The sequence below is a fragment of the Tachypleus tridentatus genome, chromosome 1 (genome assembly GCF_004210375.1).
Source record: "Tachypleus tridentatus isolate NWPU-2018 chromosome 1, ASM421037v1, whole genome shotgun sequence".
NCBI classification, from domain to species: Eukaryota; Metazoa; Arthropoda; class Merostomata; order Xiphosura; family Limulidae; genus Tachypleus; species Tachypleus tridentatus.
The window spans coordinates 42,585,272-42,607,229 of NC_134825.1; the positions used below are offsets into that span (position 1 = coordinate 42,585,272).

Here is a 21,958-nt window from a genome sequence, read left to right on the forward strand (position 1 = left end):
GTAATCTGAGGGTCGCGGGTTCGCATCCCCGTCGCACCCAAACATGCTCGCCCTTTTAACCGTGGGGGCGTTATAAGGTGATGGACAATCCCACTATTCATTATTAAAAGAGTAGCCCAAGAGTTGACGGTGGGTGGTGATAACTAGTTGCCTTCCCTCTAATCTTACACTACTAAATTAAGGACGGCTAGCTAGCACAGATAGCCCTCGAATAGCTTTGTGTGAAATTCAACAACAAACAAACAAACAAACCAATATCTAACAAACGATTGTACTGATGTGTTAAAATATAAAAGATTACGATGGGTACGTTGACGTTGGAGTTTTAAGAAGACTGGTGTAATAAATATTACCTGAATTAACAAATCTGCATAATATGTTGTACTTATATTTTGATTTTGTGATTTCAAATAAGGTTAAGCCTTACGCACTTACAGTTATTTTTGTTTTTGACCATATTTACTTAAATTAAAAGTTAAAATTATTTCAATGTGGAAACGTTGTGAGAAGAAACGCAGGTGGAAAAACGGTGGTGCAATAAATATTATATATGTGTACCTGTTAGTTTTGGAAGTTTGTAGCATGCTACAGTTCTGTCTTTACACATATGAAATAAAAAGATTAATTTATTATGCAGAAGGGGAAACAATTTATAAACATGACGTCAAAATACGAATGGTTTGGGGTGATTGACTAAATGTACTGAACAACTTCATAATACTTTCGTGATATTAAGAGTTCGCGTGACTACCGTTTCTGGGAGTTCTGTATATTTATATATTTTGGTCACTCAGCGTTATTTGTTTCTGAACGTTTAACATCAGGAATAGTTTACATAACATAGAGTTCATATTCAAAATAATAATAGTAATAAGATAGACAATTATGAAAACAAAAACTGATGAGACTTGTATATAAATGTATCATTTAATTATTCACTATAATAGATCTCTGTAACGCACTTGGACAGAAGACAAATGAATATTTGTGAAGGTAATTTAGGAATTTTATGGTCGTGAAAACGGTACTGAAATTCTTTAGCCTGAGCTTGTCATTGGTGTAAATTCCACGAAATGGGTAAATAAATGTCAGACGCGGGAAGATACTTCATTGTTACGTGCTACAAATGTTTGTGAAGAAAAAGATTCTCTCACCAATACTTGCGTGCTAATTCACTTGATCATGAAGTGTCGCAGTAGTACATTAATTTGACAGGGCAAGTAGTAGAGATCTATTAGGTTGTACTTTAGTTCCAATGAATCTGCATGATAGTATTTTATGTGAGAATTGGCTGTGTTGTTAGATATATTCTCCAGCGTTATCACAACTTGTGCTTTGGGTACCTATGGTTTTTAACAACTTCCGGAAAATGTCTACTTCTTTTTTTACTACTTCCGGAAAGAATCCATGTTTTTTAACTATAATTTAAAACCAGAATATTGAACCTCACGAAAACACCTTTCAGGTCATACTATTTTAAAAATTCTGTTAAGAACCAGTTTGTGTACATTGAGTGTAGTAAACTAGAACAACAACTACGATTATTTCGTCAACATAAATATACTTTGTGATGTAAATAGTTCTTAGTAATTTGTAAACTACTTCTAACTACCTAAAATACTTCAGTTTGAGGTTGCTGATCGTATACGACTATCCAAGCCTGATCATTAGTTAGTTACTTTATTTGTAGTTTATAATTACTAATTAGTTTATATCCTACGTTTATGCTGCTAATATACTGTTGTTTTCGTGAAGGATCTGAGAAATACTGATGTGTGTTAACGGAAACCAGAATTCAGTATTAGATTTCATTACTTTTAAGATAGTTATTCGGATTTTGCTTTCTTCATACTAAAGTTGATTGAATGTGTTGTAAGTTAGCTGGATGTACAGGTTTTTTTTTAATTAGTTTTGTCGTGCTTGACGCCTGTCCTGTTGTTTTAATATCCTTATATATTATTGCGTGCTCTTCTATGACATTACGGGATATCTCAGCACTACAATATCTTATATCTATTTTATGTTCATATATATTTTGACTCTAGTTGGACTTTTGTTGTTTAGTGTATTGTAGAACACATACGCAAGGAATTCTATAAGTGTTGTTTTTTCTCTCGATTTGGTCTTTAGGTAGTTTGGTGTGTAACACTGCGATTGTATTGTCTCATAGCTTCTGAACAAATGTTTTGACTTTATTGTGCATGTCTTCAATATATTTACATGTTGTTTTTGTTTTGTTTTGGGGGATATTATTCTATTTCTACTCTACTTTCTGTTCATATTTGTTGTTTATTTTTAAGTTCTTTCTTATCAGATGTTCAAATACCTGTTGCATTGATTCATTTTTCTTCCTCCTTTTACAAATATTTTGTGTTACAAATCTTATTCATTCTAAAGACACTCATCTAAAGTTACACAGATGGGATGGTTTAATCTATAGTCAATGTATTTACTTCTATCTGTGGGATTACTTGGATATACCAATTGTATATCACGGAAGCCACCATGTCTCAAAACGAGAGTTTGCTATCACAGTATCGTGAGATGTCGATTCTTTTGGTAGTTTATGAAGTTTGGAGTCTTGCCAGCTATATGTGGCCATATTACGTATACACCTTCAGCATACCCAAGTCCTAGGATATAAATCAGACCTACTTAAAGGTGTTATCTTCGAAGTGTTTCATGTATAGATCACAGAGTACTGGTTATAGTGGTGAGCCCAAAGTTAAGCCCTTTTGTATTTATCTTCATATTAGAGATAGATTGTGTTAACACGGAAGGTTGTGAGTTCTATTATTGTAGAGATTGCCAGTTGGGTGCGTTCTCTGGTAGTTCTATCATTTCAAGACTATTGGCAGAGTATATGCAATATTTCAAGGGTTAGTACGTTAATGAATAAGATGGATATATCGAAGCTTATCATTGTGTCTTGTGAGGTTATCCTGACTGGGCTTCCACTAGAAAAATAACTCTCTTAACCACTGTAGTTAAACAAAGTAATTTTCTTTTAGCCACAGTGACAGTTGTTTAGCCACAATTTTAGGTTGCCGAAAATTGTGGGGTGCGTGATTTTTAATATGCATCAATTCCATCCAGTAAAAAATAGTTGTAATTCTGTGAAAATCAACAAAACATTAAGTTTTGTACTATTTTTTATTCCCCAGCAATCTTCCCCGCCAAAAAACAAAATAAACATGATAAAGAGGAAAATAAAGAGATACATCTCTCAAAATAACACAGAAACAAAAAAATGACTTAAAACTAGAATACGGTAGCATGACTGGTAAGTAGATAAATCCAATGGCAGCTCTTTAGCCAAATCATTCTCAACAGAAAATGTGGTAGAAGTTGACACCTGAGATTTCGACGCACATTTCTTCAACAAGGAATGGTACCCACGTCTGTCTTTGTGAGTGACCCAGTATCTGAATGCAGAGTCGAAGTTAAAATGATCTAAAGGTTTGGACTTCATGGATAAGTTCAGTAACATTTCTGTCTTGGCCACAGACAGACTGTTCCTGGCATCTGTTTTGATCCTGTTGTACCTCCTAATTCCCCGCTCACAGTCAACAGATATAACTGGAATTATTAATCCAATTGCTGCAAGCTGAGACAGATTTGTAAAAGTTTGACGGGTCTGATGGATGTTTTCCTTATAGAAGCTCTTCATGTTTCTGTTTTTATGAGCATCCTGTTCCATTATGTTCCTTAGTAGTAGCCACTCGGTCAGTGCCTCATCCTCATTGACAAAAGAAGAGAAGTGCTGGATGAGTTTCTTCAAATCATTCTCATCAGATACTGCTCTGCTGTGACATGGGCTAAATATTGAAAAAAATGACATGATGTTAGTGTCTGGGAATGCTACTTGTAGTTTTGTGACCACCTCTTCAACAAATGACTCAGCAGCTAATTTGCACTTTTAATGTTGTTTATCAATATCTTTGATGTCATGGCCTCTGTAAAAAGTGTAACCACTGGCATCAGGAGCTTGTGGGAGTTCCTTCAGTGCAGTCTGTGTGTAAGGAGCAGGGATGTGTGCCAGCGACTGAATTGACAGAATTGACCCATCAATATTTTCTTTAGCCTGATTATAAGATAAATCAGCTCACTGTAGAGATCTTGACAAAAGTCCAAGAATGCCAACAGCATCAGCCAAAAAATGTGTCATCATGACAAAGCTGTAACATGACATTTGCTGGACTAAACCATGCACCATGCAGCAAGCTCGGCCTGGAGTACCACGTTCCGTTGCTAAGACCTGCAGGCAGCTTATCACAAATGCAATACAGTTGACTAGTGCTTGGACGGAATCATTAAAAGAGAGCCATCATGTGAAGAACACTTGCTTGATTTTGTTGCTTTTCTATCCATGCAATGCTTTGTTCTCTTCCAGAACCCGACACAACTTGGGAAAATATTTTTTCAGGCTTTTTACAAACTGGTTCAAAACTGAAATATACTTCACAAGATATGGCACCTGATTTGCTGCCTTTTCAGCTGCCAACTGTAATCTGTGTGCCAAACAATGACTTGTTATTATCCAGGGGCATTCATCTTTAAATTTTGTAGCAACACCTGTTTTTATTCCCACCATGACATTTGCACCATCAGTTGCAAGTCCAACCAAGTCACCATCAAACAATCCTTGATCTGTCATGACTGAACGCATTGTGTTGTAGATAGAATTAGCCCCAGTGTTGGTCAGCTCACGCACAGCAAGGACTCAACTTGTAACCTCACCTAATGATGAAAGATACCTGACATAAATTATCAGTATAGAGGTGTTTCCTGCTTCAATAGCAAAAAATGGGAAAGGCGATGCCCGAAAGTCTGCCTGCATTTCATCCTGAACTACATGATTTAGGGCATTGTACATATCATCCAGAGACTGGCCGTGGGTGTATATGAAGCTCTCTGTTCCACTTTGTGACTGAGTCTGTAGTTTCTTTAGAGATGTCACTCCCTGTTAAAAAATATATAAGAACTAGTGTTTTGAAATAAGACCACCAGTTAAAGTAATAAACAAAGATATTTGGAAGAGTTGGCTAGCTACTTAATTTTTGACAGATATTTTCAAAAGTTTCACTTTTAGAAAATTGTCAAATTGCCTTTTGTTTTAAGAAAATGCTGTAGAAAACAGAAAGTATCTTATTAATACTAGAATGAAGAATATTCTTACATTGAATACTTGCAGTGAAAGGAGGGAATGAAACTTCACAGTTGGGATGGCTTCTTTTGCTTGCAAAAGTAATGTGGCCATTTGCGCTTGAATGCTACCTTTACACCCCACATACACATTCACAGCAGCAGTTGACATGTCCTTCTTCAAAACTTGTGATGCTACTGCACTGCAATGATCTTCTGACCGTGCATGCTTCATCAAGTTGTCTTTTTTAGGCTTAGTAGCAGTTTTTCCAGTCATAGCATAAATATTTGTCTTCTTGTTGTCCCTGCGTAATTTGCAATGAAATGTATTTTGTTGGGAAACATGTTTCAGCCAAGGAAACTGTGAAAACCAAGTTTCTTTAACAACTCTGTGAAAATTGCGGGTATATTTTTTTTTCACACCGACAGTCTGATCACTGCTGCAAGCTTCCGTTTCTTCAGAGCTGTCTTTTATTTTGGAAGTGGATTTCCCACCATCAGTTGATGTTGTTGCTTCGACCTTCTTTTGAAAAAAACAACTTTATATATCTAACTGTTTAGACGTCTTTTTATCTGATCTAGGAGTTATCATGATCTCAATTCAAACACATGTCAAACAAAACTTGTGATTTCCACTTTGATACAGACCATATGTTGGTTTGACGAAAGTCAGGTTTTCTCTTATTACTGTACCACGGGCAGAATCAAACATGTAGCATAAGAAATGAAAATAAAATAAATCATTAGCACAGCTGAGTAATTTTTTTTAATTTAATTTGTTAGTTGTTATATCCCTGAAATCATAAAAATACATATATAAAGAAAATATAGATTACAGTCAGTGGTAGTTTTTAAAGACGTTTCTTGTTTCTTCAACTCGCTGGGGGGCGCCTCTGGTCATTTGTCATCATTAATGGCGTAGATGGCGATAAAAACCACGAAAGTTGTTAAGACCGAAACTTGAGCAGAACAAATAAAGGAAAATCATTCAAGACCGAAAAATTATAATCTTTCGCCGCTGTGGCGAAACCAACACTAGATTTTTTAGCCACAGGCTGTTTCTTTTCGCCAATGGTGATGTAGCTAATGGCTAGCGGAAGCCTAGGCTGGATACTTTCATATTAATAGAAAAATGGGTGAAATCTATATAGTAATGTCTGTTTAACTACTTCGCAGGGTGTGAACAAATCTTTATCAAAACTGGGTTGGAAGTTCATTAGGCCCATGCGGGCATACATACAAATTTTCAGTTTTGCGGTTTTTGTGAACGTTTCTTTTTTCACAATTGCATATAAGGGAAGCAGCTTTTCATATATGAAGATAACTTTTCATTAATAATGAATTTACATAACTTCATCCAGGGGTCGTGTACTCCAGCTAGTTCTTAATATGTAACAATGTTTTACTTTTTTATAATAGTAATATAATATGTGAAATAAATCCAGCTAATGGCTGACATGGTAAACCTCAGCAGTTAACTGTGGGAGGGTTTTGTTTGTTTATAATTACGCACAGTGCTAAACAATGGGCTATTTGCTCTCTGCCCAACACAGGTATCGAAACCCAGTTTCTATAATTGTGAATTTGTAGACATACCGCTGTGCCATTGGAGGACCCTTGGAAAGGAGAGGGTACCCGCAAGGTAAACCACAAGTGTTTGGTGATGGTGTTGTGATACACTATTAATTGCTTTTCTGTTTCAAGCTTTTTCTGACATTGATTTGCACTTAATTGGACTATTTCGTTGTAAAGAGACCTTTCTGAACTAGAGTTTGAAACTTTTATAATATATTTCTGTTTCACCATTAGTACCGTTATTTCTTGTCTATTTGTTGATTCTGAATTTCTTGAATATTATGAGATGTTGCAAGTCGTGCTTTCTATGGCTGTAGCTACGTTTAAGATTAATATTTTGTCATGCTTTAGGACGAGGACTTTTGCCAATATATACAGTCCGTGTTGGACTAAAGTAGACACGGTCCACTTGCAAATTTTGGGAAAAGCAGTGTTTCACAGTCGCAACTGCAATATTATTTTGAAAAGTAGTTTCTCCAGAATCCTTGTAGAATTATGTTCGCCTGGCATGGCCTAGCGCGTTAAGGCGTGCACTTCGTAACCTGAGGGTCGCGGGTTCGCGCCCGAGTCGCGCCAAAACATGCTCGCCCTCCCAGCCGTGGGGGCGTTATAATGTGACGGTCAATCCCACTTTTCGTTGGTAAAAGAATAGCCCAAGAGTTGGCGGTGAGTGGTGATGACTAGCTGCCTTCCCTCTAGTCTTATACTGCTAAATTAGGGACGGCTAGCACAGATAGCCCTCGAGTAGCTTTGTGCGAAATTCCAAAACAAACAAACAAACAGAATTATGTTCTCAACGCACTTTTTTCTTTGATTGTCTCTACACGGATGTCAGATTGACGTTGCAGAGCTCTATGGCTAAATTATTGGCAACTCGGGTCTCGTACTGAAACTGACAAGTAACATCTGGAACTCGATTTGACATGACACTTGTTTGCTAAAAATACTTGAATTAAAGCATGTGATAAAAAAGTTGTTCAATATCAGCCCTTAAAAAAACACGTTAAATACACGCCTGTCGTTATAAAATAACAGCAGATTTTTTCAGTTCAGTGTTCCATTATTAATTATCACATTGATTATCTTCGTGACGATCATCACTAGCCTGAAACTCACTTCTAATACTTATATAATAAATTGTAAGTTAAATTAAGACAACATTTTCCATCAAACTAACAATATGCCGTTCTTCTTGGTTCCAAGTTGAATTTGTAGACCGTTTCATTTTTTTTTTTTTAAGATATGGAATTGTACAGCATCGACACTGCCAATTTTGTAAACTTTGGCGTATAACCTCAAAATATCACTGCCCTTGGTCTACAGGCCCATTACGCATGCGCAAAACTCGTTCTTCATTGGATATCCAATACACTTCACTTACTTTTTTATATAGATGTCTTCCTCTGCATATAATCCTTATCAAAGATCAACGGCTGAAACGTAGGATATTAATTAACTCATAATTATTACTTCCACTTACTTGAGTTGATGATCGTATTAAAAAAAATTAATATCGAATCATCACAACCTTACTGATTCATACCGTTGCAGTCTTCATAATTGAGCAATATTCACATGATTTCTAAGACAATCAGGCATTTGACATCTACACTTAATCACATTACTATCGCACTTCAAAAAAGTCACATGAAATACAAAACAAATATAAAAATATCAACGTGCGCTTTTAAGAAGAACGACATTGCTGAATTCTTTTGATTTAAACTAAGCCTCAGGTTAACAATTATCAAGCTCTATCATTTTTGTAATCAGCTGAATTCGCTCTCACAAAATTCCCATTAGTGAAAGAGAAATTAAACTTCAAAACCTGTCTTCCAATTATTAGTCAGTTATGGATTTTACCAGGAATATACTGTCTTACATAGAACCTACATATTCCTCCGCACGAAAAGGGCATACAAATCTGTAGATAACAAAGAAGTTCTAATATTTTATTAATCATATCTTTGCTACTGTTGTTGCTTTCTTAATGCGAAGTCATACAACAAATTATCCTCAATCTGTCCGCTGCAGGAAATTGAATACCGGATTTTATTGTTTAATTTAAGTGAAAGTAACATTGAATAAAGTAATCTTTAGCTAAGTTTCAGTATGTTATAATTTTTTGTTTTAAGTGGTACATCAAACTTTTTCAAACTTTAGACTGTAGGGGTGGACAGCATATTTAGATGATACTACAAAACTCGTTGCTTTTCAAAAATTTCTCGATGTAGTTTATTTCATACTACGAATGATCTTGTAAGCATGGTTAATAACTATTTTAACTAAACATTAAATTTACCTTAACTGCCTTTATTATAAAACACTTCAAATAAGCACAAAATCCTGAAAAGGTCAGTTTATAGTGCGCACCTACTTCAATAGTGCCTTATCGATTATGAACAAGAGAATACGAATAATGGAACCTGATTTCTTATTCAGATTCATCATTAAATATTTTATCTTGATGTTTGCTGTTGAAATATCTCACAAGAAAGTAAACGTATCATTAATATATACATTCTGTAGTAAAGTTTGTTACGTATTATCATTTATTTCGGACGTTTGTTTGTTTTTTGTTTTTTTTTAATTTTGCGCAAAACTACTTGAGGGCTATCTGTGCTAGCCGTCCCTAATTTAGTAGTGTAAGGCAGTTAGTCATCATCACCCACCGCCCCCACGGCTGAAAAGGCAAGCATGTTTGGTGCGACGGGGATTCAAACCGCGAACCTCAGATTACGAGTCGAACGCCTGAATCCACCTGGCCATGTCGGGTTATTTCGGACGAGTCTCCGATTTATTATGTTACGCACGTTACGTATTACTATTTCGCATAACCGGAAATTTAAATTTGAATTTAGAAATTAATTATATGCTAATATGTATTAAATTTACGATAGTTGCACACAAGACTGATACACACAATTTTCTATTTTTAACATGAAGATATCTTAATATACAAACAAAAAACAATACATTTTATAATAACATTTATTACTAATATTTATTACAAATGTTGGTTTATGTACAGCAGTTTTACAAAATTTCAGACAATACTGAGTCTCATATCCGGTCTAGAACTGAATATTTTATCGACAATCCAGGTCCAGGACAAGCAAATTAATTCTGAGTTGATATTGTCGCACCTCACGTAAGCTAGCTAGCTTGGTTGGCCTCACACTTACTTCTTACCGAGGGAGATATTTAAAGTTCTCGTAGAAATAATAACGTCCGAAGCAATTCACTGAAGTTGGAGACAGTTTATAATGTTTAAAATCTATAAACGTTCCTGGTCCAATTTTGTAGTTTCCTACTAATAGGCGTCAATCACAATTATAGATTTCTAGGCCTATAGAACATTAAATGTAGCAACATGACCAACAATATTAATCTCTTATCATTCGGTGCGTCGCTTTTTATATATCATTTAAGCTAGAATCTAGAACCTTCACCAAAATTCGTTTGCGACAATGCTATCAAACACTAGTATTATATACATACCTAGTACATTGTTGATCCTTACGCACAAAAACGTTCTACAAATTTCGAGAACAGGTGGGACTTGCACAACACACACTCAAGAATATACGTCACATGCAAAAAAAAGAAAACTATATATAAAAACAAATGCAGGCACTAAAATGTACAACAGTAAATTCGTTACAAGTTTTTAAATCTTATGGAACACTATTTTCACCATCGTAATTCGTTAAACTCAAAACTAAAGTAGCCATAACAAGTACGTGATTAGATTCCATACTAACACCATTAAAACTAAAGTAGCCATGACAGATCCATGTTTTTTATCACATACTAACATCATCAAAACTAAAGTAGCCATAACAAGTACGTGATTAGATTCCATACTAACACCATTAAAACCAAAGTAGCCATGACAGATCCATGTTTTTTATCACATACTAACATCATCAAAACTAAAGTAGCCATAACAGGTACATGATTTGATCACATACTAACACCATCAACTTGATCGTGAATGGTTCTACTGAACGCAAAGTGTAATTCCTTAGTTGTAAAGTATATATACACAAGACCAAAGTATCTTGTGACGAAATGTTACAGTATAAATAACTCCGACTCAAATATAAAGCTGGCTATATACACATTTACTTTAAATTCTGCATTTCTTTCTTTTTGAAAATATTTTGGTTTTATATGGATAACTTGCTAACCTGTATAGTTTGGAATTTCTAGGATTCACTGTTTGCGTCCTGTAGCCCACAAAACGGGTTTCACACCTTTGGATTGTGGATGTGCTATAAGAACGATGAGCAAATCCCATTACCTGCTCAGACATTCATAACACACGAATGCGTGATGGGTGTAATTTAGTAGCTATCTCTCTTCAGCGGCAACACAGAATAAAGAACCTTATATAGTCTACTGAGATAAAACAAAAATCATGTGGTCCACATTTAAGAACCGCCTCCTTTGTCTATCAGTTCAGAATCGTGGTTGACAATTTCAGCTTTCACTCTTTCAAAAAATTCTAAATTTTCTAAAATGATGGATTATCTTTTTTTTTTTAAACGGAACCATACACCAGTTATGACGTCTGGTTTTTCTTGTGTCTAATGATTTTATAAATTTATATACGTATAAACATTTTGATGTGATTTAATAAAATGTGTAAGCGAGTATTCCTTTGAAATATATTTACAGTTCGAAAGAAACGGTTTTTTTAACGTTTGAAGTAATGCTTTCTATAGGAGAAAAGTTGTGTACTAAAAATTGCATAAGTTTAAAAGAGTTATACAGAAAAAAAAAAAACATAAAAGGACTGAACAAAACTATACAGTTCCTCGATCTACAAATGAACTGAAACAGTATAGCTTCGGAAACGTAAAGTGAAGCTTCCCGCGGAACAGTACATTAAATATTTCTCCGTCTAACAAAAAAGTCCTTCAGACTAAGAAAATGCAAATCCAACTATCCTGGAACTGTTTGAAATAACATCAGTTTAGTTATTCATAAATGTTCTTCTCATAAAAAGTTCATATTTTATTGTCTTCACTGAGTAATTGACAATGCTCAGCGGGAAATTTCTGGTGATATGACACTAAATAACGGGTTTCGATACCGTAGTGGGTAAAGCACAAATAACCCATTGTGTAGCTTTGATCTTAACAATAAACAAAACTAAGTAAAAATAGTTTCGACTTCGTTCTCGCTTTATGAAAATATTTTTGTCTCAATTGTTAAAAACGCCATCTTTCGCAGCGTAAAATGTAATAATTGTTATTATTTTTATTATAATTTTCCGAAAATTGCTTTAGTCGAAAACCGAACTTTGTTACAATATATTTACACACTTTTATTAAAACATTTTTTTCTTGACGTGCCTACGCTATTCTAATGAAAGGAGAAATATATCATATTCAAACTACACCTTGTTAATGAAACAAAAATTATATTGTTTAAAATCATAGTTGATTCACCTACCTATTGTTGTCAGGAGATAAACATTGCTACAACATATGGAAAATGGTGATCATGATGTCGAGTATTTTATGTACAGTATCATGAATAAACGTTTTTGTCATATATACATTACCAACCCTAACAACAAAGGATGACAATAACAAATGGATATCGCAGAAACCATCTATAGAGGACTTAAAAACAAATACAAATATTCATTTCAATAAAATATTTGATTTTTTAAATATAGAAACAATATAAATTTAACTTATATATAATATATACCACAAAGAAACTTTCAAATAAAAGCAAAAACTGTTTGTTTGTTATTAAGTACAAAGCTAATAAATGGACTAATTGCGCTCTGTCTGTAGCGAATATCGAAACTAGAATTTTATTGTTATAAGTCCAAAACTTACTGCTAAGTCATCAGAGAGCAAAAAACAAGGCAGTTACAGTATTATCTATTTTATTGTTGTTTTATACTATTTAGTTATTGCATCGGTGAACTACAAGAAGTGATTTGTTACACTGACAGTCAATGGAAATGCATAATGCTTTGTTTTAAATAATTTTCTTCAAGGTTGAAAATATGAATTCTCCATTCCCCATGTGAACTCTTGAAGTCCATCCAATGTGAAATGGCCACACCATTACATTTGTGACGTGCTTCATTGAGTTCTGATCACCATATCTCAATCAGCTCTTTTCTGTGGCGTTTCCATGCGGAGTGAGGGAGACAAACAGGCACTGTATATTACGCATTCTGAGTACGGTTTGACATAGTTTCTTCAGAATACAATGTTGTCAACATGTTCGAGGGGTGCGAGCCAGCAAGAAGTTGCAAACAGTTGACCTTTATAAGGGTGGATCATCGACACAGTTTGACATGGTCAGTTGATGACTATCCTTATAAAGTTCAACTGTTTGCAGCGATTGGTCTTTCTTTTGCAACAGTCGGCATAACGTACACCTCGTCCGGAAACCCCGTCAGTATAAAAACGTCACTCATCTGTGAAGAAAACGATGTTACAGTCTCTCTGAGTCCATATCCTTCATGCTGACTGAACCACTACAGCCTGACTGCGAGATGTACCGAAGATAGGCCTGTGTCAGTGACAGGTCTAGGTGCGTCAAGCCCCTCGTGACATAGGTGGCAACGTACAGTCAAACTACTTATACTGTGGTCAAGTAGTCCTGGCAAATCACGTTCAGTCTGACGGAGCTTCCGGACAAGATGTACGATATGCCGACTGTTGCAAAAGAAAGACCAATCGCTGGGGTAGCTCTAGTGTCATGGTATGGGGAGGAATTTCAGGCAACCGCAAAACACTTCTGGTAGTTATGGGCAACTTGAATGTACAACGCAATGTCACCAGCGTCTTAAGGCTATGTGTGATTTTCTTTGTCAGAGACCACTATAACGACACTGTTTAGCAGCGGGAAGATGTTCATCCGCATTCTGCAAGTGTCGCCACGGACTATCTCCAGGCAGAATAAGTTAACGTAATGCCATAGCCAACATACTCACCTGACCTCAACTTCATTGAATATTTGTGGGATGAGCTAAGTAAAATGTCTCTAGAAGTTACTCTAGACTACAGAACAGACAAAAGTTGATTCAAACATTGCAGGACTAGTGGCAAGTACGTTTGGTAGCAAGTATGAGACTTAGGACCACAGCACTCTTTGCTTTAGGAAGTTGGCATATACGTAACTGAATGACATATTCATCTGGTTTAGTAGGCTTGGGTGCTCATTACATTAACGTTAGATCTGGGACATTGTGGTGATCAGAATGTTTGTTTTATCCACTAACGACATACACCTAAATTTAATACGTGTATGAAACTGACTGAAAACTTTAAAAACGCATAAAAGTTATGCGTTTTCATAGACTATGAAAGCACATTCGATCAAGTTACTATTTGCCCCCCAGTGGCTCAGCGGTATGTCTGCGGACTTACAACACTAAAAACCGGGTTTTGATACTTGTGGTGGGCAGAGCACAGATAGTCCATTGTGTAGCTTTGTGTTTAATTCAAGACAACAACAAGTTACTATTTATTGGTATGCGATATCAACGATATCTGTATCTCGTCAACTGCAAAACTTGGATAGAAAAAGTTATAAGACAATACATGAACAAATTTTACATACTGTAAACACTTCAACAAATAATCAAAACGATAAAAATGTCAAGAATTTCACATTTTGCTGAATGAGTTTTTATTTAAAAAATATCATTTGACTTGTAAACCAATTAGTGGTAGTCAATAATTCTTAAAGGTCCAAAGTTTGAGCCCAAACATGTCACTGAATAATTTCCAACTGTTATAATGCAATAATTACGGCAGTCGTTTCCACCATTCAGTTATGAGTGGCTGTAAATACAGCGGGTGCTGCTGACTGTTTGCTTTGCCTGTGATCAACAGCTCTAAAACAGGGGAGTCTATGTCTCAACATTATGGTTTCTGATCTGACAGTTTAGCCATGTGTCGCATGAAGTGCCGTTCAGAATTGAAACACCAAACTACTAAGTAAACCAAACCTTGTTTAACCTACTTAAAAGATTCGCAATACAAGAAACCCGATAACCCAAGGGTCTTGGAAGGTAAACATCCCTCTTTATTTGGGATAAACTTACTCAAAACGTGTGTGGTGTGGTTTGGTTTAAATTTCGTGCAAAGCTGCTCGAGGGCTATCTGTACTAGCCATACCAAATGTAGCAGCTGTAGACTGAAAGGAAGGCAACTAGGTAACGTTACCCACCGCCAACGTTTGGACTGGCTGTGCATTATAACGCCTCCACAGCTGAAAGGATAAGCATATTTGGTGACGGAGACTTGAACGCGCGTACCATTAATTGCGAGTCAAGCGCCCTAATCACCAGTCCATGCCATGTCCATGTAAAGCGTGAAAGTTAATGAAATGACAGCATGGATGAGTTGAAGTTTGTCTTAATATATTGCAAGTATGACAGTGGATTTCAGTATGTCACTTGTTTGCTTCTAAACGCTAAACTACAGAATAAGCTTTCTGCGCTATGTCCACAACACGTGTCGACCATCAATGTTCAGTGTCATAAGCCCTAAAACTTACTACCGACCCACTAATGGGAGCTGTGTACAAAATCAAGGGGAGAGTGCGTAGCACAAAATAATTAATAATGTTGCGGTGGGGGAGAGAAACGAATATATTAAAGTAATAATCAGAAAACGAATACCGACCATGTATAGAGTTAAGAAAAATATCAGTAAGAAATACAAATTTTGCTAATTAGGATGAAATAAAACAAAGCAAATACTAAAGTATATTATCAGTAAAATGTTAGAAAAATAACTATTAAATTAAATAAAAAGTTACAAAAACAGACATCACACATGTAAAAATGTAAGTAAATGAATTAATGATAACAAAACAAGCCTATTAACCTTTAATATCAATAAAAACTATGAAATATAAATATAAATATATATATACGATATTTCAGGATTGAGATTATTTCCCGGGATGGCCAAGTGGTTAAGGCACTCGACTCGTAATATGAGGGTCACGAGTTCGAACCCTCCGTCGCACCAAATATATTTGCCCTTTCAGTCGTGGGTGCTTTATAATGTGACAATCAATCTCACTATTCGTTGGTAAAAGAGCAGCTCAAGAGTTGGTTGTGGGAGGTGATGATCTGCTGCCTTCCCTCCAGTCTTGCATTGCTAAATTAGAGACGGCTAGCGCAGATAGCCCTCGTGTAGCCTTGAGGGAAATTCAAAAAACAGTTTCCCCACAAATAAGAAGTATTATAAATGGCCTATGTAGGAGGATTTTTTGGCATCTATTGTTATCTACTTTACCTCAAAAATTATGCCACCGATAGAACGGTCAATTTGGTCGAAATGTTAGGGAAAAAAAAAGGTATTTTTCACATTGATAGAAGATTTATGGTCATGGAAACGATTACTTCGAATTTGGTAGTTTGTGCTTTGTGCAAGTCATTTCGTTAACAATTTAGAAGTATTCGTGATCACGGTTTTTGAAAAATGTTAGTAGCTTGGCTGAGCTTGCAGGTCCTGACAACTAGTTCTGTTATAAGGTTAACAACTATTCTCTGGCGAAGTGTAATTAACTTAAGTACAAACAATGATAACTTGTTGAATTTTTGTTCTTCCGGAATAGAACGACGAGAATTTCAGGAAAATGTTCTAAAAAGATTTGTATTACTTTCATCTAAGATATTAAAAAATATGTCTGAGGAAAACTGTTAGTGAATGCAACTTATTCAGCTGAAAAACCTAAAGGTTAATTAGGACATTTGGAAGAAATGACATAAAAAATTCCAAATAAAAAAGATAAATCTCTAGCTGACAATCGTCTTGCACATTTATATCAGTATACAAAAATATTTGAGAAATAAGGATAGGTTAACATGCTATAGCAAACGGGACCAACTTCTGCGTATTTCTCTTTCTAGCTCTATTTTATTTGAACCAATATAACCACACTTAAAATCCGTATGTTTGGCTTCATGGTTAGTGTGATGTCGCAGAAGATTTATTGCTTTTGGGAAGGGTATGCAACAGATCATTCCAATGCTTACTTGGTTTATTTGTTGTTCAGCACGAAGCTGCACAAACAGCTATCTGAGCTCTGCCCACCTCATACATGGAAACTCAACTTTTATCATCATAAGCCCTCAGGCTTACTGCTTTAGCCACCGAGAGTCTGTTCAATGAAAAATATTCATACCATTAGATTATAAATATTTGTTGAGAGCGGAAATTTAAAGTTTTCAAGATGACATATTCCATGAATTAATTGACATTTGAAAACAAAGAATTATGGATCGACATGAGGTAAAAGAATTACCATTGAAGAGACTTACATCAAGTCGTTCCCCAGCTGTGATAAGCAAGTATTGTAATAGATGAGCATCCACAAAACAAATATCAGTGACAAAAGCCGTTCACCGTTACCTAGGAAACAGTACACGACATCATTAAGAACAATGTCTATTTCACAAAATGACAAAAGTAAAATATACATGTCTCGATTCCACGACATATCCGTTAGAATAAGGTAAAACAATGAATTTTAGTGTTTTAAGCCTTCAAAAATGTCGTTGAACCACTAGGAAATATTATTCCTGGAAATGTTGAATACGTATACACCCACTTTTCCTTTTATTTCAGTGCTATCAGTGAGTTATACAACTTTTCAACTTCTCTTAAAATGTCCAATGTAAAAACTTTCGACCAAAGTTTGTTTAAAATAGGTTTGAGGAATGTTATCAAGCACGAGCATCTACACTGTCTTCTAGTTTCTCTCTATACTGTTCTAAATCACACAGTAGATAGTTGCGAAGTAACGTGTAACTTCGATTATGAAAACCTTAAACATCACGGACGTAATGTTATCTCAAAGAGGCCACGCATCACAATTTTATACAAGGAATATATTTGTTTTCTAGGAACCACTTTAAACTAAATGCATGTGATAAGATTTCGAAATATTTCTTTACGTGCAGAGAAAATTATCTATAAAATTACTTTTAAATACACTTTTACAATGTAAGCGTTCTATTTTCTTAATCCAATTGCCAGTGGGTTTTCCTAGGCCCAGTATGGCCAGGTGGGTTAAGGCATTCGACTCGTAATCTGAGGGTCATGTGTTCGAATCCCACTTTGCACCAAACATGCTCGCTCTTTCAGCCGTGAGGGCTTCATAATGTGATGGTCAATCCTACTATTCGTTAGAAAAAGAGTAGCCCAAGAGTTAACGGTGGGCGGTGATGACCAGCTGCCTTCCCTCTAATCTTAAACTGCTAAATTAGGGACGGCAAGCGCAGATAGCTCTCGTGTAGGTCTCCGCGAAATTAAAAACAAACAAACAATTCATATGGCCTCTTAGTTATTATATTACCGACGCGAGTTTAGAACTACCAAGTTTGGAACACTGATTTATAGCATAGTTATAAAATATCACTAATCACTTTTAAGATGTAAAAGAATGACAGAAAGGATTATACGATAGTTTACAAAGTATAAGTAGTTAGGAATACAAACCCAAATGTTGATGTGTACCGAGTACACTTTGTTTTCGAAATTTCGAATGTTTCTTTTTATTATTATTATATTTACACATTTTGTAAGACAGATCACGCACACTCTTGACCATTGACATAGTACATAAAACGTTCGAGCTTTAACTAAAATCTATTGCTTTGATTTATTGTGTTGAGAAGAATTATAGAAACAACTGTAAGCTTATGATAGAAGCATATCTTTGAAACACGACCAATGAAAGGAACGACAATTACATTATTAGGATAAAAGTGCAGGTGAATAAAAGATGTAATGTCAGAAACTCCATCTAGTATAATATTTATAGATGGTTACATTAACATCAGTTCGTATATAGAAGATCAGTTAACATAAAACAAAAGAAAATAATGTCTATGATGACGTAGAAAGTCTATCGCTGGCTGTTGATTCATAAGAAATCTACTACAAAACACGAACAGGGTACTTTAGCGTTTTATTCATATCAACATTTAATTATTATAAATTATATTAAGATTTATACAGATGATAACAAATATTTGAGTTTACCTATTAAAATATGCTATTTTTTGAGACCACTTGATAGAAACCAGTAAAATATTTGTTGATGAGAAAACTTTTAATTAACACATAAGTAAAGTTTTCCAGTATGTATGTGAATCTTCAAAACTGTCAAGGTCTAATTACTTGTCTTGTTAGAAATGTTCGTTTAAACAGAAACAAAGAAAACTATTAAAACTATTTCATCCGTTATGTAGAATGTATGTGGGGTTTTTTTTCGTAAAAGAAATAAAAGTGATACCGAAATAATAAGAGAAATATATAAGCATTAGGTGTCCGATAAATGGGGAATTTCATTTTGAGTAAAAATAACGACTACGAGGGAAAAAAAACAACATCACAACCAAGTGGTTAAGACACTCGACTCGTAATCCGAGAGTCGCAGGTTCGAATCCCCGTTACACCAAACACGCTCGCCCTTTCAGCCGTGGGGGCATTATAATGTGAAGGACAAACCCACTATTCGTTGGTAAAAGAGTAGCTTAATGGTTGGCGGTGGTTGGTGATGATTAGCTACCTTGACTATAGTTTTACACTGCTAAATTAAGAACGGCCAACGCAGACAGCCCTTATGTAGCTTTGAGCGAATTTCAAAAACAAACAAACGAGGTAAAAAAGGAAATGTGTATTATAAATTGTGAAGTTCGAATCTCTTATACAGGGAATTCAGATGATGTTGTTAATTAGATTAACCTACATGTAAGGCGATTGTCAAGAGGTTGTTTTAAGACGACAGGAAATTTTCTACACGAAATGACACATTTCTCAGTTAAAGAATTGGATAGGGAGGACCTATCAGATGTCCCCCCCACCATATTCTCCGGACGCTACGTCTATGTTCTATATGTTGGGAATGGGAAGGAATTGCTTCATAAAAGACATGTTTTACGCTAATCAGATTGTAAGTAAAATTGAATTACACCAACGTATCCAAAAATTCTTCACAAATGTTATTTCTACTATTTGAAAAACTAAGCAAGAGTTTAAATACAAACTGGGCATTTTCGTGGTTCACATGTGATTGTATGTTGTACAAAAAACTTTTAATATTTGTTCTTACTCGTGCGAAACATGGTGTATTTCTCTGTTAAATACAATCTTTAAGTCAAAATACTATCTTTCCAAAAGTCTTAGAAACTTATTTAGAACAAAAAGTCAACGCGGGATGATGGCAACAGTCGTAATGATACACATCAAACGCTTACTTGTGTTATATTTATCACAATATACATTAATAAGTGAGGAGAAATAATTTAAAAGAATATGTCAACGAATTATAAAACAAACTTCATCTAAAGTTATGGTTCACCAATTTGTTTAGCAAAACTTCGATGGCTTTCAACCACTCGTTAGTTTATTAATGAAGTGTATAATGGGTTTGTATGAAGCACATGTACTGTGTTAGCATGTGTGTTTGAGTTGTCCATTTGTGAAACATTTGGCAACAATGAGATGAATTTGAAAAAACGTGGTTTTACTTGCTGCCACTAAAATTAATATTCTTTTCAACGTTTTTGCGATTTTCATACAGCAAACTAAACAACATTACACTAGTGACTATTACAGGATCAAATAAAATGTGGCGATAAGACCTTACAAGCCATAATGTCTTTTCCTAAGTTAAGTATCGGTTTTTTGATTCTCTACAGCAAGTGACCATTCAGACCCTACTGCACGGCTACCCAATGAATAAACTAGAGTAAAAAAAAATAAATGAATTCTAGCAAACATTTGTGATTCAATTTACTGTAAGCATAATGAAAACAAGACTACTAATGTTTTAAGACTTGCAACACGTATCGTTTGTTTGTTTGTTTGTTTTTGAATTTCGCACAAAGCTACTCGAGGGCTATCTGTGCTAGCCGTCCCTAATTTAGCAGTGTAAGACTAGAGGGAAGGCAGCTAGTCATTACCACCCACCGCCAACTCTTGGGCTACTCTTTTATCAACGAATAGTGAGATTGACCGTCACATTATAACGCCACCACGGCTGAAAGGGCGAGCATTTTTGGCGCGACAGGAATGCGAACCCGCGACCCTCAGATTACGAGTCGCACGCCTTAACACGCTTGGCCATGCCGGACCAGTATGGTTGGTCTACACAGAAGATTATAATAGAAAGTAAATCCAATATGATAACAAGTTGTCTGTATAATATTGTCGATTATGTTATGTAAGCTAAGAGAACCATGAACTATTTCAGAACTTCAAATAAAGAACAAGAGCTAGCGCTTACACTTCTGACATATTTAGTATCATTTTAATGAGAAACCGACTGGAATAAGGAAAATAATCCTTTTCAAACTTGTCCATAAAATGACATGAAATTATTGAATTTTAAAGCGACAACAACTGGCGAACATCGTGCCTCGTGATTTCTTGGTAGTGGGTGTGAAGCCCCACCCCATGTGCGCACATACACACGCATTCAATTAGTTATTCGGTTAACTTCGGCCATCAGACTTAACTATTAGGTTTTTGCAAGCTAAGAACATGTGTACAACCACCTAGAACATCTATATGATTTTTACCACGAGGTTTCATGACTTGTCATTAAACACAAGTTTCGCTATTGATTGTTGCATATTTTGTGGAATAACGTCTTTAGAAAAAGTTATAAACATAATTCAGCAGATATTCGTGAGACCTGAATATCTGTTTCGGTTTGCAAGCATCTGTAGAGGTATAACTTTGCGATTATGTTTTCATTGTTTTTATGCCACAATCTTCTGTTATGTAGAAACGTGCGAGTTGCGACTAAACATTTTTTTCACTGTCTCTTTCATTGAATTATTCTTTTGTTGTCATGCTGTAAAATCTCTAGTTCGCATCCTCCAACCGTAAAATAGTCGCGACGCCAATAGTACTTAACACTATTATAATTTAATGTAGCTTGTGTAATTGAAATAATTATGAATATATAACGTAAGATGTGCTACAGATTTTGTATCTAGTATTATCTAAAGTAAGACAGTATGTTTAAATTATTCACTGCTTCCTCTTATTAAACTTCGTAATTATAATCACCTAAAACTTAACGATATTTTAAAACTTTAAAACTCCACGAGTTTTTAGTCACTTGGTGCTCAAAACACGAGCAGTAAAACCTTGTTTTTAATGCACTTATATATATATATAAGTTTGTGTGTGTGTTGATAGAAAGCTTACAACTTCGAAAC

The 21,958-nt window shown here is 35.2% G+C and overlaps 2 protein-coding genes across 4 annotated transcripts in view; both read right to left on the reverse strand.

The window, feature by feature from the left end:
* Positions 1 to 21,958, reverse strand: part of LOC143247061 (neuromedin-U receptor 2-like) — a 67,041-nt gene that overhangs the window by 19,518 nt on the left and 25,565 nt on the right. Inside the window, exon 1 of one of the 3 annotated variants that reach the window (XM_076494459.1) lies at positions 10,222 to 11,298. The exons of the other annotated variants lie outside the window; for them this stretch is intronic. The gene's annotated coding sequence lies outside the window, so the exon portion shown is untranslated. Of the gene's footprint in view, positions 1 to 10,221; positions 11,299 to 21,958 lie in introns of those variants that run through there. 3 annotated transcript variants of the gene reach the window in all.
* Positions 3,227 to 4,925, reverse strand: LOC143222034 (uncharacterized). The gene is made up of 2 exons (XM_076447888.1): positions 4,379 to 4,925; positions 3,227 to 3,898 (listed from the first exon to the last, which is right to left on the reverse strand). The coding sequence occupies exons 1-2, from the start codon at positions 4,667 to 4,669 to the stop codon at positions 3,227 to 3,229; spliced, it is 963 nt and encodes a 320-aa protein (XP_076304003.1). The 5' UTR covers positions 4,670 to 4,925.